At 26.5% G+C, this 24981-nt stretch overlaps 2 protein-coding genes across 2 annotated transcripts in view; both read left to right on the top strand.

The window, feature by feature from the left end:
* LOC136978228 (uncharacterized) overlaps positions 1-4087 on the top strand; it is a 45185-nt gene extending 41098 nt beyond the window's left edge. Inside the window, exon 5 of the mRNA XM_067273888.1 lies at positions 1162-4087. Coding sequence (XP_067129989.1) covers positions 1162-3053 — 1892 coding nt within the window. The 3' untranslated portion in view covers positions 3054-4087. The remainder of the gene's footprint in view (positions 1-1161) is intronic.
* Positions 4088-6021: 1934 nt separating this feature from the next.
* Positions 6022-24981, top strand: part of PolQ (DNA polymerase theta) — a 35041-nt gene continuing 16081 nt past the window's right edge. Inside the window, exons 1-14 of the mRNA XM_067273889.1 lie at positions 6022-6448; positions 7135-7383; positions 11234-11303; positions 12533-12716; positions 13547-13839; positions 13949-14105; positions 17426-17522; positions 17605-17996; positions 18968-19114; positions 19739-19951; positions 20058-20200; positions 20633-20798; positions 24075-24226; positions 24320-24644. Of these exons, the coding sequence (XP_067129990.1) occupies positions 7142-7383; positions 11234-11303; positions 12533-12716; positions 13547-13839; positions 13949-14105; positions 17426-17522; positions 17605-17996; positions 18968-19114; positions 19739-19951; positions 20058-20200; positions 20633-20798; positions 24075-24226; positions 24320-24644 (2581 nt within the window). The 5' untranslated portion in view covers positions 6022-6448; positions 7135-7141. The remainder of the gene's footprint in view (positions 6449-7134; positions 7384-11233; positions 11304-12532; positions 12717-13546; positions 13840-13948; positions 14106-17425; positions 17523-17604; positions 17997-18967; positions 19115-19738; positions 19952-20057; positions 20201-20632; positions 20799-24074; positions 24227-24319; positions 24645-24981) is intronic.

Here is a 24981-nt window from a genome sequence, read left to right as displayed (position 1 = left end):
ATTTTTATTGTTATTTTACATTTGTTTTCATATAAATTATCTAAAGTTGTTTCACTTTTTATTTTTATTTTTCGACTTTTCCATAACTCCATTGAAAACTGTTTCTTGTTTATTACAATTTTCTTGTACATTTCAAATATTGTTAATTTTAAAAATATCAGTTAGTATATGAATGCCATATGTCTTAAAATTTTGAACTTAGCTGTTGATTAGTTTGGTTCAAAAGTTTATAAGCATATTCAGTCGACAGTTGAGAGTGAGAGGGAACTGTGGATTTTTCCACGAGCCTAGAGAAAACTTTGAAGCCTTAGTTGTTCCTATACCTATAAGTTAATGTTATTTTTACTAACAAAAAATAAAATCTTTAAGGCATGTTTTAATAAAGAAACATTCTGCATATTTCATTTGTTCAAAAGAAAAAACAATGGAAAAAGTAAGTCTACTAAGGAGCAAAGGGAACCAACTCTAACTCTTTAGCAGACTTCCCAGTTCCCATACAAGCTCTTCTCACACTAAAAGCAATTGTTTTCTTCAAATCATCAGAATATTAGTCAAATGTGGTAGTAGTAGTAATCAATGTTCCCTCTAATTTTTTTGTAGCTGAGCGGAACATGTACTTCTCTGAACAAAAAATTTTTCTGAGCCCATATATATATATAAAATCTTATTTTTTCCTATAAAAATTAAAATAATTAATTATAAAGTAAAGGTTAAAATTCATTTTAAAAACATACTTCCATACAAAATATTATCTTTTGTCAATGATTTAATGTATTTAATCAAAATATACATAGCAATAATAATGTTGCAGACACAGTGAGAAATAAGTAAACAACAATTCAAATCAGTGTGCATGCTTGCCTGCACGACAACATAAATTCTTGTACGTGGCAACAATTTGAGCAGTGCCCAGCTGCGCAGCTTAGAGGGAACATTGGTAGTAATTGATGATGATGATGTTGTAAAATCTCAAAAAGCATTTAATCTAATTAAATATTTGACTCCTTCAATAGTTTTAAGTTTTTCTTTCTAACTTCTTTTATCTTTAAATCATTTTGAAGAAAGGTTTATTTACCATAAATAATGATAATCATTTGAAATTGTTAAATTTATAATAATTAATGTTAAATATAATAATAAATTTTTATTTTTAAATTTCAGAAAAATTCATCTCAGATAGTAAAGGGAGATTAAAGCATTACTATAGGACTAAACATGCATATATGAGATCTTTGTTATGGGAAGGACGTGGATATAACTGTTCAGTAAAAGATTATTTTATAGAGTTAATAGTAGAAAAAGGAAAACTTAGAAGTAGTCCTGAAGAAAAGAACATAATTAAACTCTGTGATATATTTTTGCAATTACCAGAAGAAGATTTACAAAAGTTCCTTATAATTGGTGATCCAGGTTACGGAAAAACAACGCTTTGCAAGAAATTAGCTTATGATTGGGCAATTTCTGCCGACTATTTGAAACATTTTGATTTTGTAGTTGTTGTTACATTATGTGATATAAAAGAAAAAAGTATTATTGAAACCATTCTGAAAAATGGTTTAGAAAAGATAACTATTGAAGAAATAAAAGAGTTTGATCTGAACTTTCTAATTATTCTTGATGGATACGATGAAGTAAGAAATAATCAAACAAATGTTTTAAAATTTATTGAATATGAATATCAAAATATTTCTTCAAAAATGACTATTATAGTAACTAGCCGACCACATTTTGTGCCTGAAGATGTAGAAGAAGAAATGGAAGATCATTTTTCCATAAATGGATTTGACAAAAATAATCAGTTAAAATATATAAAAACCATATTTCAAAATAATAATGAAAAAATTCAGTGTCTTACTGAGCAATTAAATCAGAATGAATTTCTTTTTAATATAGCCAAATGTCCATTGATGTTATATATGATGTGTTGCTTTGAAAAAGCAAACTATCTATCAGAACTAAAACGGTTAACAGATTTATATATAAAAATGTTACAGTTAATTATGAAAAGATCTTCAAAAAAAAATGATCTTTGTGAAGAAGACTTGAAACATGGTAGATATTTCTATGGGGAAGCTCTTTTAATTAAATTGGGAGAATTAGCATGGAACTATTTGCAGAATAATGATAAAATTACTTTTGACAGTATAAAGACATATTTTCCTGATGATAATGAATACAAAGTGGTTATTGGACTAGATATTTTGATACCTTCAGCATTTATAATTGAAGGAAAAGAAATTTACAAATATGATCCATTGCATAGGTCATTTTTTGAGTTTCTTTCTTCATTATATTTATCTACATTGAAGAAATTACCACCAAAAATAAAAAAGATTCCAGATATTAATTATATATTTTTGTCTGGTCTGTGTGATGATGAACCACTTCCAACTTTTTGCAAAACAATTCGTCTTTGTGATAAACGTGAATATAATATTCCATTTTTGCAAACGATATATAAGGAAATGAAAGAAAATGAAGAAAATTTTAGAAAATTTTGTTCTCCAATTAATGTCTTGAAGGTTAATGTAATAACTGACAATATAGATATACTTGAGAAAGTTATAAATTGTGAGAAGTTAAAAACACTGATTTTAATTTTACCTGAAAGCTGGAATGGACTTGAGCCAATCAGAGATAAACTGATAAAGATTAACTTTAATTATTGCAATCTTCAATGTTTTCTGTATGCAGGATACAAAAATGCTAAAGAATTTGCCTCGTGTTTTGATATACGTGATTCCATATCAACAATTTTATATATAATAGGGAACATAGAATGTAAACATTTAAAAGTTTACCTTTCAGGATCATACAATATAGATACTAAAACTTTTCAAGAATATAAAAGCATCATATATCTATCACCAGTTCCACCTGAACTGCAGAATGCATTTGATTTCAATAAAACTGAAGCAATAATAATTGAAGGAAAAAATAAATCATCATTTCTCATTTCTTGTGAACTGTATGACGTTTTACAGAAAGAAGGGTTATTTTTACCTATTTTTGGTGCAGAAAGAATAGATATTTTAAGGAGAAGTAATACGTAATTAACAGTAGTATAGCAACAAAATTTAATACTTATGTCCATCTTGTGTGAGGAAAATAAAAAGCTCAATACATACAGATATGTAATTTATATACTGTATATTGGCATCTGTTGAAGGAGCCATATTGGTCATATCTTTGCTATTCCACTGATAATTAAGTAGCTATATTGATTTGTTCATTGCAAAACAGAAATTATTACAAACTCTGTTGTAAATTGTTATTAATATTATGATTCAAAAATTGTTTTAGTTGTTTAAACTTTATGAAAGTTTGTCATTAGTAGTACACAATTCTGATGTGAATACATTAATTGAATAACTGGAAAATTTGAATATTCAGAATATTCTGATTTCCATCCACATTAGAGAAAGTACAGGAGGTACCGTACATAAAGGTAATATACAAGTGAATAATATGTACGTATATTGAATTACAGGAAGATGGATAATTTTTGTTATCCACATTGAAAAAAGAAGCTTTTGCTGTATGTTTGTATATATTCACATATGCAAGTAAAACTCACTCTATTTTGTGCCTATATATGGAATTTAATATTTTAAAGTATCTTTTTTAAAAAGAAATACATTTTTAAATAAAGTAGAATTAATATTTTAAAAATAAATATGTCAGTTAAAAAAGCTGCTACTTCAATCATGTATCTTGTGAAAAAAAATTAGTTTTGTATTTGATACATATTTATATTATATTAATAATTAAATGGCTTGATCTAATGTTATTTTACATATGTAATAGTTTATATTTGTTACAGAATCTTTTGTGCAATTTTTTATATCTTTAAAAATATATAGCTGAATTCAATGGAAACTGTTCTCTTGAAATTACTGGTTTTGTTTAAAGTCTCAAACTTGTTAATGTTTAAGAAAAGTCTAGCACTTCTCTGCTTTGTCCATCATCAGGAGTCAACAAGAGAAATTATGAACAAGAGATCTTTTTGTTCTCAAATAATTTGAAGAGCATTTTAAACAAATTTGTCATGTTTTAAAAATGTTGAAAATAAATTATTTTTGTTTTACTTGATGTTTTAATTGATTTATTACACAAAATATTTGTCATCAGGGTGGTTTGCAGAAGTGGGTTCTAGACTATGACTATGGTTTAAAACTCATTAAAATCATGAATTGTAAGTATTGCAAGAATGATGTTTCTCAATGACCTGAAATTAGATAATTGAATTTCTAACCATTAGTGAATAGAAAACTAGTCGTTAATCTAATCTAACCTAGGCCTGCCCAACTTTCTGTTCAAGAAATGGAAATTGCCATTTTGTTTATTCCATCATTTCAAGAAATTTGATTAAGATTTGGATATCATTTGTGTTTTCAATGTTAATGCGATAGAGAGATGATATTCATCTTGACAACTACAAAAAGAAAGAATAACCCTAAAAATTATTTAATCTCACATTATGTTCTGGTCAGGACTTTTGAGTTTGATAACATTTTCAAAATCTGGATTAGTGTTTATTTTGAATCAAATTGGATACAAAATTAAACATTTGAGAGAGTGGTCAATTATTAACTATGGAATAGTAGTTGTCAATTGTTTTACAATTTAAAATTGAATTAAAATAACACAAGAATATACTAAGAATTTTTTTCTCTCAGGGAAACCTTTAATCATTTTTAAAGAGTAATGCTGATTAACTGTTTATAACTTATCAAAGAATAGTTATAAATTAACTTTGACAACATGCAAAAGTGTTGCTTTTTGTTGAAGCTGGTTGAGTGGAGACTGTAAAAACAGTGCAAGGAAGGAAAGGTGAGGAAGCTCTCTCTCAAAACCACCCAAGATTATTTATTCACAAATTATCTACCAGAGGGCACAATAATTGCAGTTGCCTATTTTGTGGTATATATGTGAGCATAACAATTCTTTGAGATACACCTGTAGTAACTAAAAAGTTGTTTTTTTTTTTATTTATACAGTAGCCCCCCTATAACACGGGTTCATATAACACGGCGAAAAAATTGCGATCGTGTTCGTATAACACGCTGTGTTTCCAACTTTTCGTAAATAAATGTCGCTACATTTTAAAATAAATAAATGTCGCTGATTTCGCCACAGATATTTTGAAAAGTCGCTACTTTGTCGCTACTCAATGAACAACAAATTTTCAAATCGTCGAAAGGCTTTATTACAAAACAAATTTATTGATACAATACAGGAAAAGTTGTACACACAATAGTTGAGTTAAAAAACAATTAAAAAATATAATTGAATTGTTAACAACACGAACGATATATAATTATAATACATATATAACAAAAATGGAAAAACGAAAAAAATAATAGGTTTTACAGACTTCAAACAGAGTCGCTTTCGTCTTCCCACGACTGTTTGTCAATGTCAGCCTCTCTTATTTTAAACGAATACATAGTTTTGTTGATTTTTTTAAAAATGTTCTTGAGTAATTTCGTAATTAGTACAACACGAATTTGTATTATGTAACTCGATTTTAATTCTTAACAATGCCGAAGTTAAATTAACTCGAAGACGATTTTTTTTTTTTTTTTTTTTTTTTTTTTTTTTGGTTTTAATGTCAGCCAACATTGAAAATACACGTTCCACATCAGCATTTCCATGCGAAATAATTAAGGCACTTTGTGCCACTTGTATAATGTTTTTAAACAAATACTCGTCGTTGAAATTTTTAATTTCTGCTACTTGGGTCCATAAATCACAAGTATTATCAGGGGCTTCATCAAATCTTAAATAAAGTTTATTATTATTATTTAGCAGATTGTGGGCCTAGCAGAACTCATAATGGGTTTGCTAAAGTGGCCCTCTTAGTTCCCATAGGGCGGAGAGTGACAACCGGATGGCCGAGCGGTCAAGGTGGCAGCCTACCGCTCTGGGGGACCCGGGATCAAATCCGGACGGGTCGATAAATCCCCAAGAATTTTTCGGATATGTCGGGCTCCGTCCCTCACCACCCGGCCGCCCCATTGTGGGCCTGGCCGAACCCATAATGGGCTTGCTTAAAGATGCCCTCTTAGTGCCCACATGGCAGAAAGAGTTAAAAAAAAACGAACGGATATACAATAGAAGGGAACTTAAAGGAAAAAGAATTGAAGTAAGACGCATCGGATAGTGGGGAAAAAATATAAAAAAGCACCATATAAAGTGGGACAAACAACGGAAGAAATAGAAAAGACGAAATGAATTTGCTATTTTTGGGCTACTTCTTTCATGCAGTTAATAAAACATTTGGCAACGGGTAAAGCGGTTAAATTTAAAATGTACATTACGAATTGATGTAAACAAAATGGTATATCGCTTCGTTTGTTTTGCATTTTGTGAATTTTTTACTTTTATACGTTGATGAATTAAATAAATGTAATTATTTGGAAGCTTCGTATTTTGTTTTATTAAAGTAAGTAAAGATTCAGTTTTGTAAATTGACGCATCTCTGATCAATGAATAAGTTAATTCTGTACTGTATATTGGTATAAGTAAATAAATTATTTTTTAATTTACTTATATTGATGCATAATGGGTAAAAGATGTAGTGGAGATAATAAGCTTTCGTGTTTGGTTATTAAACACTTTAAAGCAAAATAATGTCAAATTTAATTATTTTATGTTTTTGATAAAAATCATCAATCTGTCAGATTTCTTACAGGCAAATACATTATTGTTATAAAAATTTGCCTGAATAGCCGTGGATTAAAAAAATCATTGTGAAAGTCGAAAAGTTTTATATGTTCGAGTCATGTTCAATTTGGAATGACAATCTTTAAAAAATGCATTTAGTTATTTTAAGTCGATTCACGTATAGTTTATTCATTTCATCATTACTAACTTGTTTGTCTATTTTATAAAGACTGAGTCATGATGAAATGTATAAATAATGAATGAAAAAATATATTTTGAGTTGATTTTATATGCAGACACATAAATTATATGGTAAGTGAACTATATTTGTGTTGTCAACTTTTTAATAGATTGCTCTATAGAATTAAATGTTAGTAAAATTAATATTATTTTTACAATCCTTTATTTTTTAAAATATATATTTTATTTATTTACATAAAATTAATTTAATTTGAATTAAATTAGTTAAAGAATGGAGAAACTTACAAATACATGGAAGCAGCAAAAACCAATTTTAAGAAGAAATAAGAAAACAAATAAATTTAAATTGGATGTTGTTATAAAAACATTATCTCCAAGTAAAGAAGTCAAACGTGACTTTAAAAAAAGCGGTTCGAAAAGGAAAGCAAGTAATGATGGTCCAATTAATCCTAAAAGAAACTATAAAATAGTTGAATTTTCACCAAATAATAATGAATTAAATGAAATAAATAGGTAAATATTAATATTTTTTATGTTTTATTATAATAAACTCATAAAGTACTGTAAATCATTTTTATATTAATCAAGTTTTTCAAAAATATTATATAAATTTACAACTCTATGTTAAATTTCATATTACATAAATAATTACTAAAATTTTTCTTTAAAAAATTGACACATTTATCTATTAATTTGCTTTATTTTTTTTTTATAGAAATCTAATAATAATCTGGTTTTAAAGGAAAAATATTATTAAAAAATTTTTATATGTTTGATTTTTAAAATTGTTAATTAATGGTTGTATTTTATTTGTTTAAAACAATTATATTAGATTAAAATTTTATTATATAGCTGTTCATTAGAAAAATTGGTGATAATTAATTTAAGATGCAATATTAGTAAACACTTTCAAGATGTTAATGCTGTATATTTATTCTATTAAAGCATTTTATTCTGTTTATTTTTTTTAATTAATTTATTTCCTAAAATGTTTCTGAACTTCAATCATATCTGACAAACACAAAATTAATTTATTATAGATTTTTAATTTATATTAGATTTCACTACTAAAGGATTATTTAAAAGTTGGCACAACATTCAAATATCACAGTTAAAGTAACTAAATTATTTATTCTTATAGAAACATTTTTGGACTAATTTTAGCCAATATCAGCACACTAAATAGAACTTTAGATACAATTCACAAAGTAGAATATAAATTGGAACAGTTAACGTTAAGAATAATTTAAATTTGAATTTAGAATACAATTGAAAAATGTAGTTGATGTTTAGAATAATTTAAATTTTGATATTTAGAATTATTTACATTATTTGAAACAAACTTTCCATTTCTATTCTATTTTTCAATTACATTCTAAAATTCAAATGTAAGTTATTCTGAATGTCAACTGTTTAAATTTAAGTTTTATGAGTTGTATCTATGAGGTGTGTTTTTAAAGTAAGTACCGTTTTGAAATATAAAAAAAACAAGCAAACATTTTTAACAAAATTTTTATTTATGTGAAAGCCCATATTTTACACTACTTTTCTACATAATTCCCATTAATATTGAGACACTTATCATATCGTGGGACCAGCTTTTGTATTCCATCCTCAAAGAATGTTGCCGCCTGATGAGACAACCACTGCAGAACGGTCGTTTTGACTTTGTCGTGATTGTTATGGCGCTGCCCTGCCAGATGCTTCTTCAAATGCAGAAACAAATGATAGTCACTCGGTGCTAGGTCGAGACTGTATAGAGGGTGGTCTAATTGTTCCCAGCCAAATGATGTGATTAGGTCTTGAGTTTGATTTGCCGTATGTGGACGAGCATTATCGTGGAGCAAAATGACACCCTTGCTCAGTAAGCCCCGCCTTTTGTTTTGTACTGCACGGCGCAGTTTTTTTAAAGTCTCACACGTCTGTTCTCTTTCACTCTACAGTCCACTTTTTCAATCAAATCATCGATAATGACTGAAGGTCGCCCACTTCATTCCTCCTCGTGAATGTTTGTGCGGCCATTACTAAAGGCCCTAACCCATTTTCGTGCCATTCCATCACTCATAACGCTTTCACCATAAACTTCACTGATTTGGCGATGAATTTCAGCTGCTTTCGAGCCTTTAGCACTGAGAAAATGAATAACGGCACGCACTTCGCAGTCGGCGGGATTCTCAATGAGCGGCGGCATTTCAGTAACACACAAACAACAGTAAACACAGTCGACTGGCTCCGTAATGGCGTTTGTGGCTTCCCAACAGATGTAGGTACACAGCGCGCATGCATTAAGTGCCAACTGCAGCGCTCCAGCGGCGTTATATTAAAACAGTACTTACTTTAAAAACGCCTCGTATCATATGTTCAGTTTGATATACTGATTCTGAATTTAAATTAATTTGAAAACATTTCTAAAGAATAAATGTTTTGGTTTGTAAACTTAGCAATTACTGTCAAGATATTAATTTTAATTATATTCAAGAAACTAATTTGTAAAACATTCTCTTTTTTATGTTTCTTTATCTGATATAAACAAAATAATTGTAAAACTGGAGAAACAGGTAAGAAAAAGAAACTGCCTTTCATAATTTCAAAAAATCAATTTAATGTCAAATATTTGTAAAAATTTAAACAATGGAAGGAGTATGTTGTATAAATTAAAAAGTTATATTTTTAAGGTTATATTTTTAAGGTTATATTAAACTTTCACCTTTTTGTGAAAGTTAAATATAACCTTTTAACTTATTAATGACAAATGTTTTTGATCTAGATTGCTAGATCTTTGTTAGTTGCTACAAGTATAGAATGAAAATTAGAATACAATTACAGAATTTAAGATTTGACTAAAGAGAACATTAACTGTTTAAAGTGTGCAAGTGTTAAGCCAAATCCAATGTAAAATTTATATTGGGTTACAATAAAATAGAATAAAATAAAATTATGATTTGTGTTGGTTGTCATGTTACAGTTCATACAGCAATTTCCAGACCTGGATAATATTTTGGCATCTTGGAAATTAATTCACTGTTGTTCCAAGTTGGCCTTGGATTTATTTTAAATTTCCAAGATTCCTAAGTATTTTATTTTATAACTGTCCCTCACTGGTCTATAACTGCCACTTAATGCTTATATCATGGAAAGCAAAGTGGCTGCACCCTTGTGTCAGCCACTTTATTTCATTTGAACATTGTTTGATGAACTACAGTCTTTCAAATTCAAAGCTAGTCAGTTTCAAAAAATAAATGGATTTCTGGCAGCCATATATTTGATTCAGTACTGTACTGGATCATCTCTGAAATGCATTTCACATGTATGTCTTTCTGCATTCTGGTCCCAAGATATTTCGTTTCATGATAACATCTGCTCACAAAGTTGAATGTGTCGTATTTTGACACCAAAAAAAATCTCTAACTCTTATCACCCTTACTAACCAGTTTTTTCCTACACTATTTTTTTTTTCAAGTTGAAATTGAAGCTTAAATGATACTAATTTGCAGATGTTTCTACCATTCAGAAAGTTATGATAGAATTAAAAACACTTGGAAAAGAGGAATTATCTGTGAATCCCAAAAAATTGTGACCACTCTAAAGCCTGCACACTTTCTAGTGGATTGTACTTTAAATAAAAAATATATATTATCTTTCTCTCATGTGTTTTTGATTTTTTTTTATAACTCCTATTCTAAAATTTATGGACTGCACTATATATTTAAGATATATTGTTATGCACATGTATTTAATTATCTTTCACCCATGTGTTTTTGATTTTTTATAATTTCTATCTTAAAATTTATGACTGCACTATGTATTTATATTATTATAGACATGTATTTAATAAGGAAATTGTCAGAGGGTATTACTCATCATGACAAGATTAAAACAGAGATACTGTTATTCTTGTGGCTAAAAGTATATGTCTATCTGGTTATTATTCTTTAATATGATTTAATAGAATCAGTCACTCAATATTAAATTTTTTTTTGGTTTTTGATATGATCTTTTCACAATTTAGGGCAATACTTCTAGTAAACAATTTTTTGTTTTTTTTGAGTTAAAAGTTTTAGAGATTTTTTCTACAAGTGTAATAATCTGTCTACAAATTAGAAATTCTTGTGTATTGTTTCTAAAATGTTATAGAGAGAATTACTTTTATTATCTATTCATTTCACTGTTAAATATAACATATATTGTATAATATAATATAACTGTATCTTAATCTTGATAGTTTCTGAATAATTGGTTAATTGAATTTAAAAAGGTGATAATTAATATTTTTAATATTTGACTCAAAAAATGCATTGTTGTTTTCTAATATTAAATATGTTTGGTGTATGTTAATATAAGTTTTTTAATATTTTATTTCAAGACAAAATTCACATCAAGAAAATGCAAAGAAAATACATGAAAAAGAAATTTCAATTAATGAAAGTAAAAAGGTAAGAGAAAGAATTACTATATGCAATTTTTTTAAAAGTATGTCTTATAATATTTGTTCAAATTTAATGAATTATATGAAATTTATTTAAACTGTAAAAAATATTTTTAAGGAAAAGAATACTTAATTATAAATATAATACATATAATATAAACAGCCATAGATATATTTCCTCATTTTGCAGGACTTGAACACTGGTATAATAAGTCCTAATAATATGATCTGTCCTAGTAGATATTTAAATAATAAAAAAGAAAATATAACAGTTCACATTTTTTGAAAGTAGCAGTATTTAGGTTATTAAAACTTTTTTAATCTTTCTACTCTGTGGTAATAAGAATACAAGAACATTTACTTAAGAACATTTTAAAAATGGGATATACTTGTTCTGCTGAATAACTTGAATTGGTGATAGATATATAAATTAAATTTTTATTTAATTATAACATGATTTGTATTTTCAACAAGCCATTTCATATTATTTATCTTCCATATTCAATCAAAGCATAAATGACAAATAACTACAAACTGAAGTTAAGACCATTTACAAAAATATACATTTTCAAGCCTTTTCTTTATCCATTAGCACAACCACAGAAGTAACAGTTACAAGAGAAAAAAATAACTGTAAGCTTATAGTATTTTATCATAACTAAAATATTATTTAATAATATAATTGAGTATAAAAAGATTTCTTAATTTTTAGTGTAATACATGACTTGAGTTCAATATATACTGTATTTAAACTGTCTTTTATTAATAGTAATAAAGCCAAACTTAACATATTTATATAATTAAGCGATAATTTAATTGTTAATAATTAGTTAATAATTTGAATAATGTTTCATACATTTTTATATATTTTGCTTTGTTTTTAGATAGGAATGAAGCAAATGCTTTTTTTTTCCTTCAGAAAATGAAATGAAAATGTCAGTTTAAATTTAGTTTTATTTAGATATATAAAATGTTTAGTATTCTTCATTTTATGCAGTGAAAACACTCACCACTTTTTTACTCATAATATTTTATAAATTCTTTCTTATAATTTTTTTTTGCACACATCAATAACAGATTAAAAACAAAAACCTGTAATGGACCATACATTTTTTGAAAGCTTTGCAATTCTTTAATCTTAATCTTTTGTTGAATAATAAAAAATTTTTAGATAAATTTTAAAATAAATATTATATATATTTTATCACTTTAAAAATTTTTAATTATGTATTTTAGTATGAGAGCAGTTATAGTTCTATAAATATTATTGAAGATGATAATGAAAAAAGCAAAATAAATGAAGTTATTTCAAAATCATCAGTTAATGAATCTTCAAACAGCATATCACAAGCTTTGAATAAATTTAAAAAATCTGATTCAGTTAGACAAAAAACTGAATGTAATGAAATGAAAAGTCAAAGTAAGATATTTTTTATTTTATAAAATTAATTTTAAAAATTACAGTTTCATATAATATATGAATATAATTTTTAAAATAAATTTTGTTTGTTATGTTTATATTATATCATGTTCTATATCTTAAAAAAATGCATACATGTACTTATATAAGAAGTTCATTTAATTTTTTGTCACTTTTCTTAAAACAATAGTACATTAATTCATATTGCATAAAGATGGCCATTGGCAAAATTTTTTAGTTATAAATGTAAACTAAATTGCTTCATTTGTTAAATACTGTTTAAAGAGTAATTGCTGGGTTCTGTTGTCTTATAATTTTTGCTTTATAAACACAATACAGTGGAATATGTATAAAAGTAAATGAAAGCAATTGAAATAATAAATATTTATTTAATTAAAAAACATAAAGTTTAGTAATTCACACAACTGATACATTTTTCAAAATGTTTTTGAAGAAATAAACCGATCAGATGATAACCTTGTTTTTTGACAAATTTTTTCAATTAAATTAATTTTTTAAATTTAATTTTGCTTAATATTTCCTTATTTTATTTTATTTAATAATGCAATAATATATTACATTTTTTATTTTGTAATATAATTCCGTATTTTTTTTAATTGAAATTGTTTTCAAGATATTGTGAGTGATGTTTGAAGAACCTTGTTAGATAAAATAGACATTATGCTACATGAATACATGACATAATTTACATGTATTGTGATTATTTTTAATTATAAGAGTTTAAAATTCACAAATTGCAAATGAATTTCTGAAATATTGCAGTTTTAAATAAAATTTTATAGTCAAACATTCTGACATTTAATTTTCAGAACATGATGAAATTCAAAATATCCAATGTTTATCTTCTTGGAGTTTACCACAGACTGTTGTACAAAAGTATGAAGAATTTGGTGTAAGAGAAATGTTTAAATGGCAAGCAGAATGTTTATTAACTGGAGAAGTATTGAATGGAAGAAATTTAGTTTATTCTGCTCCAACAAGTGCTGGTAAAACTATTGTTGCAGAAATCTTGATGCTAAAGAAAGTATTAGAATTTAAAAGGAAAGCTATTATGGTTTTGCCTTTTGTTGCTGTTGCTAGAGAAAAAATGTTCTATTTTCAGGTAAATCTAATAAATTGAATATAAATTTATATGAATAAATTTATGCATTTTTCTATTATTATTATAATCCTCTTGATAGAAATGTTTATGGCATTAATATTTAATATAGAAGTTATTTTTTGAAGTTGGAATTAGAGTTGATGGATATATGGGATGTCATTCCCCTGCTGGAGGTTTTGATACTGTAGATATTGCTATTTGTACAATTGAAAAAGCAAATGGACTTATCAATAGACTTTTGGAAGAAAATAGACTTCAGCAAATAGGTAATTTTTAAAAATAGTTGAAAATTTATTAATTTTAATTAATTAATGGATAGCAATTTTATAAATCAGTTTTGATTTTTTCATCTTTTTTATTATTAATTATTTCATTACTATTGTCAATTTAAGGCTATATCTTTTAGGGCTTATCACACATGGAGACTGATTTTCAAATTTTAGTTTTTAAAATCAAAATATAATACTTAACTAATTTTACAATAAAATTCTTATTCAAATTTTCAGCCTACTAATAAATATTCATTTCAGTATCATGTCCTTATCAGTTTACATTCTTTTAGGCTGTTCTATTTTAAGTTAATGTATTTAAAATTTCAGACATATTTAAAATAATTATGTTAGACATATTTAAATATATTAATTTATAATAGAACTGCCTAAAAGAATGTAAACTGATGATAGCATGATGCCAAAATGCATATATATTAGCAGGCTGAAAATTTGAGTAAGAATTCTATTGTAAAATTACTTAAGTATTGTATTTTGATGTTAAAAACTAAAATCTGAAAATTAGTCTCCACATATGATAAACCCTAAAAGACATTACAACCTTAAATTGATAATAGTAATGAAATAATTAATAATGGTAAACAGAAGGGCTAGAAGCATGCAATTTAATACTTTTTATTGTTTTAATATAAATATCTTCATAAATTGTTGATGTTTATTTTAGATTAATCTTTATGCAATGACATAGACAGAAATCACACAAAAATATACTTTAGCTATAATTCAGTTTTCAAGCAGTTTTTTTTTATTACAAAATTATATATATTACTTTTCCTGGCTGTTATATATAACAGGGAGAAATATGGAGATCAGTCAAAAAATGACCCTCCCCCGAAGATTTTTACATTTTGGACTCGGGACCTTGAAATGTTGAGAAATGCAAAAAAATTCGGGGTTTTTTTGTACATATGGATGTTAGTGTGCATGTGGGGGGGGCACAATTTTGTTCACCCTGTTTGAAGCTTAATAACTCCCCTGCATTTTATCAAAAATTTTTGAAATTTTGCAGGGATATTTGTTTATTAGAGGAATTGATACTATTAAATTTTGGTGGCTAAAAGTCAAAGGGGTAAGGAGATAAAGGGAATTGTAGGTATTTTAAGTAGGGTCATACTTAATGATGATTTTACTCACTATTAGCATTTACAATGTTTTATAAAACTCATCCCTACCCTCAAAATTAAGCTTTTTGCCATTTTATAATAGTTAAAAATATAACAAGTTTTTTAAATAAAATATGATTACAGATGGCACCACCAAAATTTTAAATGTTGCCAGGAAAGTTGAGCAACTTGTTGTTGGTTTATATTTCAAATGTATTTGTAAAATTTAAGTAGACATTTTAAATATCTAAAATCTATCTATGTATAAGATTTGATAAATAAAAAAACTGAAACATTTTTTCAGTTTTATGGATAGTAGATTGAGAGAAAATGTTCAGAAAGTTTCCTTATAGAATAGTCAAATAATATCAGTAAATATAAGAGAAATTGGTCTATTGAAAAACTTATTCAAGTATCAAAAAATGTTTTTCTGAAATTAACATCTTAAATAAAAAGTATACTTTAACAATTTTGTTGAGACAATCTAGAGAAATCTATAGCTATCAACAAAATTATAGAAAATAATGAATGTTTGGAGAAAGAACAATGAAATGCATTTAGCAATAAAAATTAAACAGTGGATGACTCAAACTTGATAACATAAATGAAGTTGAAAATCTAGCAGATAAATGACCATAAGGGAGACAAATAAAGAAAATTCATTACATGAAGGAAATAGCTCTGTGTCTTTCATCAAGGATGATAAGCGGGAAGAGATAATCTTGTAAAAGTGGAAATCTCGTGGGATTTGTTCAGCTGGTCTCATGCTTCTGATGTTAGGAGCTTTTGTTGGATAGCCTGTGGACCTACCTAAAAAAAAATCTCAGACAGTCAGAGATAGTTCCGTCTTATGAAGTTCAGTATGTCACCAAGGAATGGTGACATACTCCATAGCCTCCATAGCCTCCATAGCCTTGTTATTCAGTCAAGTCAGATAGGTTGTCATCTCTGCTATCTCTAGAGCTTTCTGTCTCTTAGCCATTGCTGACTAACCAGCAAAATAAGTATTCTTTCACAACCTTCCACTAACTGCACAGTGGATATGTTGTTGCACTCTCATGCTTTATAGGGAATCACCACTCATCACAATTAGTGTGGCTGGCATTCATAAGTTAAATGATAATTGTAGTATCCATATTATTTAAATATATTTATACTTGTGAACATTTAGTTGAATATATTTAGCCAATAAATATAGTTACTATATCTAAACAATGCAGTGTCTTCTAATTGAGTGTCATGTTCAGTTGTGTTTGTCAGTCACTGAAAGAACAACAAAAAATTTATAGTGATATCAATATCGTTAATATGTTATAAATTGTAATGAAGTTTTTGAATGTTTAATTACAAACATTTAATGAATTAAATATTTGTAATTAAAATCAAATAACTTTATTTTCTAACACTTAAGTTTTAATCATACAGAATAATTAATTATAAATTTCAAATAAATGGCAACAAAGTATATTGAATAAAAATCATTATAATTATTTGTTTTTTCAATCAATATTTTAATACACATATATATTTTAATTAACTAGATTGATTGATGATGACAAATAATTCTTTGTTTATATCATTTATTATTTTGATTAACAGTTTTAAATGAAAATATCTATATTGTGCATTTGTTCACAATATAGGTATTACTTATGTGCATAATGCAATATGTGCACTTGGGTACCGGTAAATGTATATATAGGAAGAGAGTACAAACAAGTAAACAATGAGAACGAATAACAAATAAATTTAAATGAGAGAGCAGATTTATATATTTGCTTTCTCATTCTCATTATTTGTTATCTATTCCATTGTTTACTTGTTTTTGTTTATCATCTCTTGAAAATTTAATTTTGCTGTAGAAATTAGATTTTATGTTTATAAATAAAATTATTATTGTAGAATTATTATAGAATAATTATTGTAAATAGAATTTAAATCAAATATTAGCAAAGTTTGCATTGTTATAATGACTAAATATTTAAAATCTATTTAATTTTACTAACATTATTAAGTTGTTTTCTTTTCATCAAACTTTGTCTTTCACCCATTAATTTTAGCTTTTCTTGTGTAAAGTTAAATATTCTCTTGAGGAAACTTTCAGCTCTAGTGTTAACAACTAATGATTTAACTTTTGTATATATAGATTTCTTATAAAGTGTTATAATAATAAAATAAATTTTTCATTTGCAGGTATTTTAGTTATAGATGAACTGCATATGCTGGGTGATTCACACAGAGGTTATTTATTGGAATTACTGTTAACTAAAATTTTATATATAAGTAAAAAGTAAGATCATAAAATATTTATAAACATAATTATAAAAAAATTAGATTTTTACTTAATTTGATTAATGAATTTTTTATTAAAGGCATCATCATCATCATCATCATAATAATAAAATACAAATTATTGGAATGAGTGCTACACTTCCTAATTTAGAAATTTTAGCACACTGGTTGGAAGCAGATCTTTATACTACCGACTTCAGACCTGTTCCTCTGCATGAATTAATTAAAATAGGTTCAACAATATATGATTGTTTAACTCTCAAAGAGATTCGTTGTTTAAATTCTCTGCCAATGTCTTTTCAAAATGATTCTGATCATACAATATATCTGTCAATAGAAACTGTTGTGAATGGTCATTCTGTTTTAATATTCTGCCCATCTAAAATTTGGTGTGAGAAGCTTGCAGAAAATATAGCAAAGGAAATCTTCAGATTAGGAAACTTTCAAACTAGAATTGAAAATGACTCTGAAGGTATATATATTTTATATATTGAAGATTTTACTCATCTGTGAATATTTATGTTTTTGGTAAAATTAGCTAATCCAGTGGTTCCCAAACTTTTTCAATTTCCGGCACCCTTCTAAATTCAGGTTTTCCCAAGGAACTGTATGTCAAATTCTAATAAGTAAAATTTGCAAAATAGTGAAATAACCAATAATTTTTTAATTAAAGAGTTAAGGCATTAAGTAAAAAAATAAATAAAACATGTATGTAAGATAAAAAATGTAATTGAATAAATTTAATTAATTATAATTAGTGGGATGGATATTGATCACTGCATGTTTTCTGAAGTCTTGGAATCAAACTGGACACAGCCACCCTCATTTCTATAATATATAACAGGGGTGGGCAAGCAAGAGTTCAGTGGGAGCCGAAATGTAGGTTCTGCAAAATGCATGGGAGCCACAGTTCTGTAGTGTCGTGGTGGATAGTATGGTAAGGCGCGCAATTTTATTATATAATATAAATATAATATAAAACAAATATTGAATGTTTTTAATAAACATATTTTCACAAAATTATAAAAATAAAATTGTAAAAATAATAATAAAAAACAGAAATTAACACTTTCAGCAAGAGCTGCATTTGCCCATGCCTGATATATAAGGTAGATATATAATATATTATATTATATATGTATTCCCTGTGAGGAAGCCATTGTGCCCTAGGGTGCTGCTTGGTGCACACTTTGGGAACCACTGAGCTAATCACTTATTAAGAATTTACAAAAAATAAAATGGAATGAGACATGCAATTATATTTTTATATATGGTTATAAGAACTAATAGTAATGTAGAATGTTTTCTGTGAATTGTATTACATGCACCTATATATTAATTTTAAATTTTATAATTTATACTATTAAAATTTATTTATAATGTTTCATTTTAATTTAAAAATTAACAAATATATTTTATTAAAGTTTCTTATTTTTTTAATAGAATCAACATTGATGGGCATTCGTTTAAGAGAGCAGTTAAACAGTAATGGTTTATCTGATGTTTTAGAACAATTGCAAAGATGTCCAGCAGGTTTGGATAATACATTGTTAAGCACAATTAAATTTGGAGTTGCTTTTCATCATGCAGGTAAGCAAAATATGTATTTTATTACTATAAGATATTAAAATTTTAAACTATTTTTATTGCTCTTTTCTTATAAAGTAAAATATTATTTTTATTCAAATTAACAATATATTAATTAGAATGATAAAATATTTTGTAATAACAATGGAAACTTTGGATAATACATTGGTAAATATAATTATTCGGGAAAATTTTTTTCATCAAGATGTTTTAATATTTTATTTTAAAGTTTATTAATAATATGGCAGTTATTAATTGCATCTGATTATGAAATTTTTTGAATTAAATTCTATTTTCTATATTATTTTCTTTATTCATTATATATGTAACTCATAAGTTAAATAAATTAATTTTTAACTAATGCATTAATGAATAAAATTTTCATTTTTTTGATCATTTCATAAATATTAATTAAAGGAATGGAAATAAAAAATGTTACATACATTACAGTAAAACATTATACACTAATGCTCTTATTAAAATTCATAAAGGAAATGTAAGAATTCTTTGTAAAGATTTTATTCTAACTCTTTCATTTAATTTGTACATAAAATTATATTTATTTTACTTATTTTTGTAGGATTTGATATGAAGTGAATCAATTTTTATATTATATTTAATTTCTAGGACTTACATTTGATGAAAGGGATATAATTGAAGGAGCTTTTAAACAAGGTTTTATTAGAGTACTTGTTGCTACCTCTACTTTATCTTCAGGTGTTAATCTTCCAGCTAGACGTGTTATTATTAGATCACCCATGTTTTGTGGTTCAGTTATTGATGTTCTCACATACAAACAAATGGCTGGAAGAGCAGGAAGAAAAGGCAAAGATACAGAAGGTAATTATCATTATTTGCTAAAATTATTATTTATATATAAGAAAGTAATTGATTGATTTAAGCAAATAACCAATTTTGTTTATTATTTTTTTATTGTAAATCACAGGTGAAAGTTTGTTAATTTGCAAGGAGACTGAGAGTTTTCAAGCAAAAATGTTAATTAAATCAAGTATTCCAGCTATACAATCTTGTCTTGTAGGATCTGGGGATTTCATTCTAAGTAATAGTGTAAAACGAGCAATTTTAGAGGTAAATTTTAAATTCGTAATACTTTAATATAACTGAATTTGTCATTATTTTATTATTATTATTTTTAATAATTATATATACAATCATTAAATATGATGTTTCTTGGATGAGCTAAGTTTCTCAAAATATTTTAGGACATTCTAACCGTCATTTGAATTTACAAGGAATTTACAAACATTTCAACATAATAATAATTACAAAATTAATATTATTTTTTTATAGCATATACATTTAAATTTTACTCAATTAAATAGATGACAATGGTAATAGTTATATTTTTAAGCACAGAAATTTATATATAACAAAAAATCTTAATGACATAATAATTGAGAACTGTAAACATTAGAAACACTTTTTTTTCAAAATCTCATATATTATTAATGTATTGATTCTTGATACGTTTTAAAAATTAGTATTATTAATTTTTTCTAGATAATTGCTAGTGGTATAGCATCAACACCCGAAGAAGTTGAGTTGTACAGCTCTTGTACATTAGCAGCTGTTTCTCAAACTGAAAATAAAATGCAAAATGTTATTGATAACTCTTTAAAGTATCTAGTTGAAAATGAATTCATTCATTTGCAAAATTCTGAAGAAGGTAAATTTGTAATTCTTTTTATTCAAAAAAATAAAATATAAAATAAGGTATAAAATGAATTTAACATTATATTTTTATTATTTTTCATGCTATGAATATTATCAATTGTTATATCTCTATCAACTAGCAGCATATATGAACAGATTTAGAAAATCAAATAATTTTCTGGTGTATTATGAATATGTTCTAAAAAATATTAAATATTGTAAAATTTTAATCAAGGAAAAGGCATTTCTATATTACAGTAAGACCCTGCTTAACGCTGCCTCGCTTAACGCTGATTCGATATAATGCTGTCTGCTTGACGTCTAAAAAATGCTCAAAATTTATGCTGATTCAAATTAACATGATATTTCATTGATTTGTATATAATACGATTATTCCCAAACACAAACCAATCAGCAAAAGGTGGCAACTCGCTGTGCTTCCCTTAAATCTATATTTGTTTTGTGCAATTTTGGAAAAAATATAACATTATGGATGCTGTAGGAAATATCAACTTGGCTTGGCAACAATTAACTTATAAATGCAGGAATGGAGTGTGGAAGAAGTTATGGCTGAAGGTATCCAAGAATTCTCATCAAAAAGACCCTATTGCTGTATCGTTAGGTTGACAAAATTGTCATCTTAATCGATACAGGAGATGTAGACGAGCAAGATATGGAGGAGTTACTGCAGGTTTCTGGTGAAAGCCTTACCAACGACGACTTTCAAGAACTGGCAGAACAAGGAATTCATGTATAACTGGAAAATAGAGATTCTGAAGATGAAGAACCCAAAAAATTTCTCTACAGTTTTTCTTAGTAAAAGTTTGGTAATGATAACCAAAATCGTTGATCAAATTGTAGTGAATGATCCAGATTTTGATAGGAGTACTAAAACAAAATGAGGCCTTTTGGATGCAATCTTCTGCTACTGACATTTGCTTAAGGAAAGAAAAAGAAAGCGACCAATGAAACTACATCACTTCATCACAAAAAACAAGAATTTCAGAAGAGCCAGGACCTTCATCACAAAAAGTTAACTTTACATTTCTGTGCACATATGTTTGTGTGTTATTTAACATATATTATTATGCAAAAATTTATATAAAAATAACTTAAAATTATAGTAAAATTTGCTTATTTTTTGGTTGCGTGTTTCCCTATCCCAATTTACTCTATGTTAAAATGGTCTTGTTTAACACTGTCTTGCTTAGCGCTTTGTCGTCTAGGAATGCATCCCCCGCATTAAGCAGGGTCTTACTGTATTACTAATATAAAAGCCATCGTCTGTGTGTGAATGCCTTATAACTCCTGCAATTTTTGTCCAATCCAGATGAAATTTTTGTTATAATCATTTTATGTTCTGACTGAAAGTATAGGCTACTTATTTTGCAGAAATATTAGCTATAGAATAAACATTTTATCGATTTCGGATTGGTGATCACACTATTGTTGCAGTGACATCAGTGACCATGTGATGTTCATGCTTGACAAAGAAATTTCCATTAAGTTGCATTTTTAAATATTTTGGTAAATGGGGTATTTTATACTTACTTCATTAAATTTAAAATTTAAACTTTAAAAATAATAGCCACATCATATCACTTCTATAAGAAATTTTTTTTAAAATGCTTTCTATAGTGACCATATAACATTCTATATAGTATATCTATTGGGTTGTTCGGAAAGAAATTTCGTTTTTTTATTACTAGAGGAATTAGATGTATTTTTACCAGCCAATTTTATTTTAAACCACATTTTTATTATATACTTTGACAGCTGACATTTTAAGGCTTGTTTGTAAAAAATTTTGTTTGATTCTGTACAATTGTTTTTTTTTGGTGACCCATCAAATATGGAAAATCGAAAGCATCGTTTTCGGCATATTTTGCTTTTTTATAACTAAAAAACCAAAATGCTGTTCAAACAAGAAAAAAATTGTGTAACATGTTTGGAGAAGATGTGTTGAGAGAAAGACAGTGCCAAAACTGGTTTACAAAATTGCATTCTGGCAATTTTAATATCGAAGATACACCACATTCTGGATGGTCATTTGAAGCCAATGAAAACAAAATAAAGGTACTAATTGAAGCAATCTGCCATATAACAACACGTGAAATCACTAAGAGATTAAATCTGTTAAATTGAACCGTTTATTATTACTTAAAACGAATTGGTTTTGTTTCAAAGCTTGATATATGGGTTCCACATGTTATTAAAGAGAGATGCTCTCTATGGTGGGATTTTAAAGAAATTTTTTTTTGAGCTTTTACCAGACAATTTAACAATTGATTTGAAAGTGTACTGCCATTGAGTAAACAAATTGAGTAATATCATCAAACAGAAAAGGCCAGAATTGATCAACAAACAAAGTGTAGTGTTTTACCATGATAATGCCAAATTTCACACAAGTTTGGTAACTCGTCAGAAACTCTTATAGCTTAGATGGAATGTGTTATCACACCCACCATATTCGCCAGATTGGGCATACTCAGGTTATTACTTGTTCCGGTCTATACATATTTTTTTTACCTCTAAGACATTTACTTGAAATGACAATGTCAAAAATCACTTGGATCAGGTTTTTGTAAACAACAATCAAAATTTTTATGAATGTGAAATCATGCTACTACCAGAAACAATGACAACAGGTATTTGAGGTATTTGACCAAAATGGTCAATATATAATTCAATAAAATATTTATTTATTATAAGAATATTGCGTTTATTTTTCTATGGAAAAAACGAAATTACTTTCTGAACAACCCAATAATTGGAAGTAACAATCTAACGAACCTGTTATTTAGAAAGTGTTATTGCTTATCTAATTAAATAGGCTATGATACATACACTTCATCTTTGTTTTATCAACATAGAATTAAAAAGACTTGCTATTTTGTTGCAAAAGAAAAAATGCTTAGGGGAAAGCATAAGAGTAAAATTAATCAGGTAAATTCTAGATTTAAAAGAATAACAACAACCGAGACCACAAAGGTTGTGAAGTCTGACTTGAACAACATCAAGTAAGAATGGCTTTGTTAAGGGTTGCAGAAACAGCATCACATCAAGCTTAACTTGAAGCTTTTCTCAATTTTCAATCTCTACTTTCTCATAAAAAGTACTCCATCATGCTTGACGGGAGACTTTCTAGTTATTTATAATAAATTGGATTTTTTAAAACCAATAAGTTTGATGATAACTAATTTGTGTTTGAAAAAGTTAATAATTATTAATAAATTTATTTATTGTTCTTGGTTTTTTTATTTATTTATTATATTTCATATTTTAACAGATGAAACAAAAAAGATATACAAACCTACAAAATTAGGACAAGCAGTGTTAGCATCTTCCATGTCACCAGATGAAAGTCTACGTGTTTTAATAGAGTTGCAACAAGCTAGAAAATGTTTTGTGTTAGAAAATGAACTCCATTTATTATACCAAGTAAAGTTCATAAATATCTATTATATTAAAACAATATTATAAGTTATTTTACATCTTATAGTACAGTAATTTAAAATAATTTCATTATCTTAGGTGACACCACCATTTCTCAGCGATCAAGTTCAAATTAAAGATTGGTTACATTATCTGAATTTGTGGGAACATTTATCTGAAGACATGAAAAGAGTGGGTGAACTAGTTGGAGTTGAAGAACGATTTATTGCAATATCAATGAGGGGACAATATTGTAATAAATCATCTTATCAAGCTCAGAAATTAGCTATTCATCAGCGTTTTTATGTTGCATTAGCATTAAATGATTTAATTAATGAAATACCTATTGCCACTGTTGCAAATAAGTATGACTTTCCACGTGGAATGCTACAGTCTTTTCAACAAAATGCTTCAACATTTGCAGGTAAAAACATATTTGTTATAAATTTTGAATACTAATTTTAAATGTATTTAAATAACTTAGTAAAGAATAATAAATTTATTTGTTATAATTATATACTTAATTTTTAATATAGATAAATTTCTTAAATATTTAATTGATTAATGATTAAATTGTTTCACATTACCCAGTTAATGAAAATATAGTTAATGGTTTTTAAATATTTTATATTATTTCAGTAATAGAGAAAAATTTAATTTTAATATATACTTTTCAAATATTTGAAAATATTTTATTATAGATTTAGTAAAGTTAAAAATTACAATTGTTCACAATTGGCTGTTCCAGCATGCCAATAACA

This window comes from Centruroides vittatus, unplaced genomic scaffold (genome assembly GCF_030686945.1).
Source record: "Centruroides vittatus isolate TY-2023 unplaced genomic scaffold, ASM3068694v2 contig_5, whole genome shotgun sequence".
In the NCBI taxonomy this organism is placed as follows: Eukaryota; Metazoa; Arthropoda; class Arachnida; order Scorpiones; family Buthidae; genus Centruroides; species Centruroides vittatus.
This window is presented reverse-complemented; position numbering and strand designations above follow the sequence as displayed.